Below are 9,679 nucleotides of genomic sequence, written 5' to 3'. Positions count from 1 at the left end.
AAAAAAATACAAAATACAAATATACAAATATATATACAGAGATGAAATAGTGCGTGTCTGTGTGTGTGTATATATATATATATATATATATATATATATACATATGTACATATTTATCTGTATGTGAGTGTATGTGTGAGTTAAAAAGAAATATACACACAAACCTAAGTGGTTCCCAGGGGAAAAAAAATATGTTTTTTTGGAAATCTTTTTTTGATTATTATTTAAGCAGTATTTACTCCAAGCAGCTAATACCCCAGTGAAGTATACCCCAGTGAACAGAAGTATAATAAACAGTATGATTGTTTATATATATAATATTATATTATTATTATTATTATTATACTATATAATAATATAATATTATAATGTATATTTTCGCACAATCATCAGTAACTAAAACCTCCCAAGTCCCACAGAAGGACGTGTAATCGACCCCGTACATAATCGAGCGCACAGGTCTTGTGTGTGTGAGTTGTGCGCATGCGCGGAATCGACTCCTCGGCCATCGGTTCAGCGAGAGAATGATGGCGCCTGCTATGGAAGCGCCAAGCGACCTATTCATCTGAAGCAGCTCGGAAAAACAACAGCAGCAGCCTCGTCTAGCGCGTCTTCAAGCGGCTGGTTTTGAACTGGGATATGTCGGGCTCGGCTCGGGGGGGTTGAGAGATGTGTGAGAGCTACGCCCGCTCGCTGCTGCGGGTGTCCGTGGCGCAGGTCTGCCAGGCGCTGGGCTGGGACGCCGTGCAGCTCTCCGCCTGCGACCTGCTGTCCGACGTGCTGGAGAGGTACCTGCAGCAGCTCGCCAGAGGCTGCCACCGCTACTCGGAGCTCTGTGAGTAGACAGCACGTTGCAGGCGGGGTGTTTAGGGGTCTTGTGCGTTGTGTTTTTTTGGGGGGGGCTAGTTCTCCCTCCTGCCTCCTGCCTCCTGCCCCCTGCCTCCTGCAGCTCTGGGAGCCAGGGCGCGCGCCTGGTGCTCAAGTGCTGGGTTAGTCAACGTGTTTGAGGACCCCCAGCACCACAGTGCTGCCTTCAGCAGCTGCCTTCACTGTGAGTGTGAATAACAGGCCACATTAAGCCCCCAAATCTTTAATAAATGCAGTCCTAAAATATGCCTATAAGCCTAATCTAGCATGCAGCATCTCCCCATATGCTGCTGAATGCTCCTCTGATGGTTGCATTGGTGCACCAGTGCTGGCCATCTTCAGCAGAGCTTCTGTCAGTGGCTTAAAGAGGGGCTTCAATGCCTCTTAACTGGTTATTATAGATAATAACTATTCAAAGTTTTAGGGTCCTACCTTCAGCTTTCCAGCTTTGCAGTGGGACCCTTATTCTCTGGAGTGATGGTGCTCCATCCAGTACTAGCTGGCTATCTATCTATCTATCTGCCCACCTTTGGGATGAGGTGGGCTGGTGATCATCCAACATTATGAGGATTAATGCAATCAGATCCTCACAGCAATGCCCCAGCTTCAAAATCCGATGGAAAGCCTTCTTCCATGGACAGTAGAAACAGGAGAGATACTCTAAACAAAAGCAGGATGTGCTCTTTTTTTTTTAAATAATTAATAACTGGCAGATGTCCCAATACTTTTGTCCATATATTGTGTAATAAACATGGCTAATTAAGACTTTGATGGACGGAGGAAATACAGTGGAGTCAAGCTGCCAACGCAGACCGACACGAAGCAAACGCGAATATTTAGATAAAAATAAAACATAAAATCAAATAATTATGAGTTTAAATGAGCCGGAAAAAGATGATAACTGCATAAATAATGTGATTATAGCGATATTTGCACTAAATCTCTGTTAGTTTCCTGTTATTTTGAGTCACAAACTCGCAAACTCGCAAACTCGCCTCTCACTGTTTACATCGTTAGCATGCTAACGCTAACGTGCTAGCAGCTAGCTAGCTAACAGGCTAACGTGAGCTACAGCTACCAGCGGCTGCAGGGCGCTTAGTGGGCCAGACCTGTGTTATAAAGAGACTTTTGGAGATAAATGATTAAGTTAATTAAAGGTTAGCACGTACGAGCTGCGACGCGCTGGCTTCGTTTAAACGGCTAGCTAGCATTAGCTTGCTAAGTTAGCTAGCACTAGCAAGCGAGCTACAGTTAGCGTGTTAGCGGGTTAGTGGTCTTGTAAATCAACTCGATAAAGCAGCAGAGCTCCAGTTTTGCAGGGCAGAGCAGACACCGGAGGAAGGGGAAAGCGCTGTAGCTAAGTGTGTGGAGCAGCTAGTAGCCTGCTAAAGTTCAAAGCTGATAGTCCAGCGCTGGATGCTGGATGCTGGATGCTGATGCTGGCCGTTGCCATAGAGATGAAGGGAGCATCTGTGTGGATGAGCATCTGTGTCCCCTTTGCCTGGGCTTTATGTTGGGATCCGGCTCTCAGCCTTGTCTCAGACCTCAGCAGGACTCCGAGCTCACTCTTTAATGATGAGTACAGGTGTTCAGGAACTGTGTCAATCACAGTGGATCTTCTCGGTCAGTGAAGGAATATTTGGGAGTATTAACCCCATCCCAGCTTGATCTGAATCAAGCAACTTAAAGACGTGTAGTGGTGGGGAATAGCAGGTAGACACTCTCACTGACCACTGACCTTATGTTTATATGGGTTTATTTTAATGTTATATAGAGGTTTACAGGTAGATACTCTCACTGACCACTGACTTTATGTTTATTTGGGTTTATTTTAATGTTATATAGAGGTTTACAGAGTTAATTACAGGTAGACACTCTCACTGACCACTGACTTTATGTTTATATGGGTTTATTCTAATGTTATATAGAGTTAATTACAGGTAGACACTCTCACTGACCACTGACTTTATGTTTATTTGGGTTTATTCTAATGTTATAGAGTTAATTACAGGTAGACACTCTCACTGACCACTGACTTTATGTTTATTTGGGTTTATTCTAATGTTATAGAGTTAATTACAGGTAGACACTCTCACTGACCACTGACTTTATGTTTATATGGGTTTATTCTAATGTTATATAGTGTTTTACAGGTAGACACTCTCACTGCATTAAAACAATTACATTGTTTTAAACCATTTTCTGGCTTGAGTAATGCAATTTCTGGCCAGATTTACCCCGGATTGTCCACACTTTGAGTCGATTCTCCAGGTCAAGAGCTTTATTGAAAGCTGTTAAAGACGTAGATGATCAGGGATTGTGAGAGCAGATGCGGGTCAGTCTTTAGACTTCAGATCGAGCTCCGAAGTGAATCGAGGACCTCTGATATTTTTAAGCATCTTAAAAAGTTAATGGGTCCTGTGGTATGAAAGTGTCAGTGAGGCAATTAAATATGTAATTCATGCTGTAGCCAATGAAAGAGCTAGGAGGACTGTGAACCTGTGAAGAACTGATGTTGAGTGTGAGATGCTCTACTGTTTCTAAAATCTGGTGTATGCCACATTGTTATTGTCTTTTCTAGATGGACGGACGGACCCCGGTCTGAGCGACGTCGACCAGGCCTTTGGGCTGATGGGGGTCAGTGTAGCGGAGCTGGATGACTACATCAACAACCTAGAGCCGGTGGCCTTCTCTCAGTCCATCCCTCAGTTCCCCATCGCCAAGGGCAGCGTGCTGCAGTTCCCTGCTTCCGGCTTCGAAACGGATGCCCGCAATGCCCTGCGCGGAGAGAGGAAAGACTACATCCCAGAATACTTACCTCCGCTTGTCTCGCTGCAGGAAGGTAAGTTCTGCTGACTTGCAAGAGGAATCTACCCACTACACCGTCCCATTAAGAGTACCTCAGCCTTCTGATATGTATACTTCATATATTAGAAACCCCTGTACTGTGTGAGTGGTTGGTGTGGCGCAACAGATAACACCACTACCTGCCAGTGAACTACCATACCACGTGGGAGACTGGGGTTCGATTCCCAGTCTGGGTGACTATGCTGTGCTACACCAATAAGAGTCCTTGGGCAAGACTCCTAACACTACACTGGCCTCTGTAATAGGAGTTACCTTGTAAGTCGCTCTGGATAAGAGCGTCTGCTAAATGCCATAAATGTAAATGTAAATGTAAATGTACTGGAGCTCCACCTGGTGTACAGTTAGAGACTGCAGCTGATGATCTGCTGGTGCACAGTTTGTATTAGTTGTCCTCAAAAAACAGAGGTCACTAATAGACAGACAGGCTGTGGTTTGGGTCCAGAGCCAGACGCTGTCCTATTCAGACCTGGGCCGATAACCGCTAAACTATTGAGAACTATGAGTGTTTATTTTAACCGGCGTAACTTTACTAGTCTTTACAGTTTGAGGGTAGCATTCCAGGAAACTCGCAGACCAGTCACATGCGTTGTAAATATCACACATGACTCTATTGAGCCAATCAAATCTGTGCATTATCATGAGCTCTGCGAATCGGGTGAGTGGCTGACATGCAGGGCAGAGATGAAAAGCAGAGGTCGAAGAAGAGAGAGAGAGAGGTTAATTTACATGGCGGCTCTTAAAAAAGAAAAGTGGAGCAAAAACTGAGCTTTTAATCAAGAATGAACGGGTACCTGTTTGTTCTTCCCACAGGCAGCTAAACCAGTATGTCACATATGTTTCGGGACTGTGGTGATTATTAAGAGCAGTAATGTCAAAAAGCTCTTTATTTTAATAAGCAATTTTTTAAGCCTTGAGTTTCATTTAAAAACTGATTAAACTAATTCAAATATTTTGTAATTGATTTTGTAATTGATTTTGTAATTGATTTTGTAATTGGATTTCACTCAGTTGTTAACTACTAGTTGTTAAATGTTGATGGAACTACTTCAGCATACAGGAAATGGCACTGAATTATGAAATTATTAGACATTATGATGTTTGGACCTTGGATTTAGGATTTCTTTCTGGACCTTACTAAAATTCGAGAGTGTCTACCTGTAAAATTCTATATAACATTAGAATAAACCACATAAACATAAAGTCAGTGGTCCATAAGAGTGTATATCTGTATAGATATCTATATAAATGTTGTCTCTGTATTAAGATCTATATAGAGTTTTACAGGTAGACACTCTCACTGACCACTGACTTTATGTCTATTTGGGTTTATTCTAATGTTATATAGAGTTAATTACAGGTAGACACTCTCACTGACCACTGACTTTATGTTTATTTGGGTTTATTCTAATGTTATATAGAGTCAGTGGTCAGTGAGTGTCTACATGTAAAACTATATAACATTGGAATATAACCAAATAAACATAAAGTCAGCGGTCAGTGAGAGTGTCTACCTGTAAAACTCTATATAACATTAAAATAAACCCAAACACACACAAAGTCAGTGGTCAGTGAGAGTGCCTTAAATACTCCTGTTCTAGACCTTCTACCAAGTTGCTCCTGGCTGGCTTATTATTTGGGTGGCGGATCATGTCAGTGTTGCTTCGCTATCAGGAATGGTTCGCCACCTAAATAGTCTAAGGTCAGCAGTGGTCATGTGGTCAGAAACTGTCCACTGGTGAATGGGGTAGAGGGGGCTGACACATTGTGCTGCAGCAGATGGCCTGAAGCCTGTTATTGTACACGTATGTAGTAGAGCTATAATTTGTAAGCTGTAGGTGTTTCCGATAATGTGGATACAAAGCAGGTGCATGTAATGGTATAGATTTGGGGATTTTGAGATGTTTAAGTCGTTCTGGTGTTTACATAATGCAGATGCAGATCCCCCTGTAATCAGGAAATCCATCATCTGTCTTTGTAAAGAAAGCCTATGGTCACAACATAGGATTTTTGCACCAGCTCCAATGATCTGCCCTGCCGCAGGACCACAGAAAAGTTCAGGTAGAAGGAATTTCACAAAGCGTTAGTCTGCAGGTTTGCACTTCCGCTGTAGCTCATAATATTGATGATAATCATGAAGGTAGAAATGTATTATGTTTATTATTTCTAGAATGTGTAATTCACTTTTACTCCGCTGCTGTAAATGCAAATCAGGCTTTGAGCGCCCCCTCGTGGACAGCTGTACACATGCTGAGAGCTCCAGAAGCAGCATGTGAAGGTAGAGAAGCATGTGGGCTGAGGCAGTGGAGGGACTCTACAGGATTTTACACTAGTATGACTCGAGTTACACAGCAGTTCTAGAGAGAGGGTCTCGTCCTGCAGCTCCACCAAAGCTCCATAGTAGCAGTAGCAGCGTTCAGGCCTGGAGGGGGAGACACTTCTCCCTATTGCAGTAAGTGGAGCATCAGCATGGATATTAAGCTGCTTTTTTCTACATAGTGTTGCTTTAAAGGAGAAACTCCACACTGGCTTTGTGCTGCTGGTGAGGTACTGGACTGATGCTGTGTTGAGGTCCTCATATCTTTAGAGCAGAACAGCTCTCTGAGTGCAGGCCGAAGCTTTGCAGGCATGGAGGTATGTCTTTATAAGTGTGTATGCATGTGTGAATCTCCACCTTCCGCTGTTCCTGTGTGGCTGCATGTGCAACATAATCTGACCGGACCTGCTGGATGTACTTTATTCTGTGGGGAGAGAGAGAGAGAGAGACGGGGAGGGAGAGGGGAAAAGATGGATGGGTGGATATAACTAATGTGTGACTGGTTGTGGTAAAAGAAAGTATGGAGAGAGAGTGTGTGTGTGTGTGTGTGTGTGTGTGTGTGTGTGTGTGTGTGTGTGTGTGTGTGTGTTTAAGTGTGTGTTTCCGTAGGGAAAAAACGGAAGCGGTCAGGCCCGCTGTCGGCACGCACAGGAAGCCGCACTCCTCCCTTCAGAAAAGAAAAACCCTCATCCTTTCTTCCTCTCCCTTCCTCTCTCACCTGCTGCCATCCTCCTGGACTCCCTGTCTGGCTCCTATCCCGGCGTCTGGCACCACACACACACACACACACACACACACACTCTCTCTCTTCTCCTCACACACACTGAGGGCTGCCAGTGGGTGGTGGAGAGGCGGACATGATCGGGGTTGTTTCAGGTTAGCCAGGAAGCTGACCGGCTGTGGGGTCCCTTTCTGTGTGTGTGTGTGTGTGTGTGTGTGTGTGTGTGTGTGTGTGTGAGAGAGAGTGTGAGACTCTAGCCAGGGCAGGGGGCCTAACTGGGCTTGGAGCCAGCACTCAGCTGGGTGCCACTTTGCCAAAAGAAAGAGTTTCTCTCTTTCCTTCTCTTATTCTCCTCTCGCTCTCGTTCTCTTTCCTTTTCTCGGTTTCTTCTCCTCTCGCTCTCGTTCTCTTTCCTTTTCTCGGTTTCTTCTCCTCGCGCTCTCGTTCTCTTTCCTTTTCTCGGTTTCTTCTCCTCTCGCGCTCTCGTTCTCTTTCCTTTTCTCGGTTTCTTCTCCTCTCGCGCTCTTGTTCTCTTTCCTTTTCTCGGTTTCTTCTCCTCTCGCGCTCGTTCTCTTTCCTTTTCTCGGTTTCTTCTCCTCTCGCGCTCTCGTTCTCTTTCCTTTTCTCGGTTTCTTCTCCTCTCGCGCTCTCGTTCTCTTTCCTTCTCTTATTCTCCTCTCGTTCTCTTTCCTTTTCTCGGTTTCTTCTCCTCGCGCTCTCGTTCTCTTTCCTTTTCTCGGTTTCTTCTCCTCTCGCGCTCTCGTTCTCTTTCCTTTTCTCGGTTTCTTCTCCTCGCGCTCTCGTTCTCTTTCCTTTTCTCGGTTTCTTCTCCTCGCGCTCTCGTTCTCTTTCCTTTTCTCGGTTTCTTCTCCTCGCGCTCTCGTTCTCTTTCCTTTTCTCGGTTTCTTCTCCTCGCGCTCTCGTTCTCTTTCCTTTTCTCGGTTTCTTCTCCTCTCGCGCTCTTGTTCTCTTTCCTTTTCTCGGTTTCTTCTCCTCTCGCTCTCGTTCTCTTTCCTTTTCTCGGTTTCTTCTCCTCTCGCTCTCGTTCTCTTTCCTTTTCTCGGTTTCTTCTCCTCTCGCGCTCTCGTTCTCTTTCCTTTTCTCGGTTTCTTCTCCTCTCGCGCTCTCGTTCTCTTTCCTTTTCTCGGTTTCTTCTCCTCTCGCGCTCTCGTTCTCTTTCCTTTTCTCGGTTTCTTCTCCTCTCGCGCTCGCGCTCTCGCTCTCTTTGCTTTTCACGGTTTCTTCTCCTCTCGCTCTTGTTCTCGGTTTCTTCTCCTCTCGCTCTCTTTCCTATTCTCGGTTTATTCTCCTCTCGCTCTCTTTCCTTTTCTCGGTTTGTTCTCTCACGCTCTTGTTCTCTTTCTGTCTCACTCTCCTTTCATTCTCTCTCTCTCTCTCTCTCTCTCTCTCTCTCTCTCTCTCTCTCTCTCTCTCTCTGTCTCTCTCTCTCTCTCTCTCTGACTTCTTTTTTGTTTTTGTGTGGAGGGGATGGAGGGGGGGCAGAGAGGGGGACTCAGTAGGTTACAGTAGGTTTGTGATGAATTTCCCTCCCTCTTGTGTTTTCTTTCCCTCACACCCGCCATTCTTTTACTGCACTGTGTATGTTATTACATGGAATTGCGCACACACACACACACACTCTTAGAAGTCCACCTCCACATCATTACCATTAGGCAAACATTTTTCTGAGCTGACCGCAGCCGTTATATAAACCTGCTGTGTGTGAAGTGTCCTGAAACTGTAGTGGACTTCAGTGCCCGAGCGTCAGTTAGAGGCCGTCGCAGTTCAGAATGTGGCCACAAGCCGGTGCTGTTTAACCACTAATCTGCACAGATGAACAGCGAGCGCCGGTGCTGCAGTGGCCGTGCCTCCAGCCTTTCGATCGGCAGCTCCAACCTACAAACTAATGAGGATTTTTTTTTCAAAAGAAAAGGAGAATTAGGAGTAAAATCGGAATTTTATGAGTAAAGCAAAACGGAAACAAGCAACACCAACCCAGCGCTGGGTTTTAGAGTATTTAAAGGAGCTAAAAATATTAAATGCACGAGCATCATTAGACGAGATGTTAGTAAATGAAATGTGAATTATTTAAAATCACTTTTTTCCTGTTCACATTCAAATTCAGTGCTGCTTTGAGTACAAATTCAAATTTAACAACATAAAATTGAACTGTATTATTTTTAACCAGGTTCAGGAAGTGGCTCAACCCTGTGTATGTTTTGTTTTCATGCACATTATTTGCAATAAGCCAGAATTAATTCTAGTTTCAATGAAACCAGTTTTTTTAACCACTTTTAATTTGATTAAAAATAAACCAGTAATATTTTGGGGTCATATGGATTATTATCTAGTACTGCTTTTCCAGTATTTACCTTTTTTATTACTTGCTTTTTTTGCAATTTAGTAAATATTGGGTATTTAGACACATTAAATAGACAAAAGTATTGGGACACCTGATCATGTACTTTTTCCCCCCCTGATATTACGGGTATTAAAAAGAGCTTTTCCTGCTTCTGTTGGAGTAACTGTCTCTACTGTCCAGGGAAGAAGGCCTTCTACTAGATTTTGGAGGAGCATTGCTGTGAGGATTTGATTGCATTCACTGACGAGAGTGGCATTAATGAGGTCAGGATGTTGGACGATCACCAACCCAGCTCATCCCAAAAGTATGAGCACAGTAAGAGAACAGTTCCTCCACTGCTTTATACCCATCTAGCCCGTGCCATCGTGTGTGTGTGTGTGTGTGTGTGTGTGTGTGTGATGTTGATCTGCTCCAGATAGTTCTATTGACAGTACTTCAATGTGTGTGTGTGTAACTATAAAATGAGCTAAAATGCATTCATCAGAAAGGGTGTCCACAAACATTTGGCCATGTGGTGTATTTGTGGTCCTGAATCTTCACCAGGTTT

At 44.2% G+C, this 9,679-nt stretch overlaps 1 protein-coding gene across 1 annotated transcript; it reads left to right on the top strand.

The window, feature by feature from the left end:
- Positions 1-488: 488 nt before the first annotated feature.
- Positions 489-9,347, top strand: taf3 (TAF3 RNA polymerase II, TATA box binding protein (TBP)-associated facto). Its single transcript, XM_072673515.1, has 3 exons — positions 489-835; positions 3,449-3,709; positions 9,313-9,347. Exons 1-3 carry the CDS (start codon positions 670-672, stop codon positions 9,330-9,332), a joined length of 447 nt encoding a protein of 148 aa, XP_072529616.1. The 5' UTR covers positions 489-669; the 3' UTR covers positions 9,333-9,347.
- The last annotated feature ends 332 nt before the right edge of the window (positions 9,348-9,679 follow it).

The sequence above is a fragment of the Salminus brasiliensis genome, chromosome 2 (assembly GCF_030463535.1).
Source record: "Salminus brasiliensis chromosome 2, fSalBra1.hap2, whole genome shotgun sequence".
NCBI lineage: Eukaryota > Metazoa > Chordata > Actinopteri > Characiformes > Bryconidae > Salminus > Salminus brasiliensis.
This window is presented reverse-complemented; position numbering and strand designations above follow the sequence as displayed.

Coding starts and splice junctions, on each gene's coding strand:
- taf3 (XM_072673515.1), top strand. CDS start 670: ATGTGTGAGAGCTACGCCCGCTCGCTGCTGCGGGTGTCCGTGGCGCAG. Junction 836..3,448: donor CCACCGCTACTCGGAGCTCT/GTGAGTAGACAG, acceptor TGTCTTTTCTAG/ATGGACGGACGGACCCCGGT. Junction 3,710..9,312: donor GCTTGTCTCGCTGCAGGAAG/GTAAGTTCTGCT, acceptor TCTACTGTCCAG/GGAAGAAGGCCTTCTACTAG.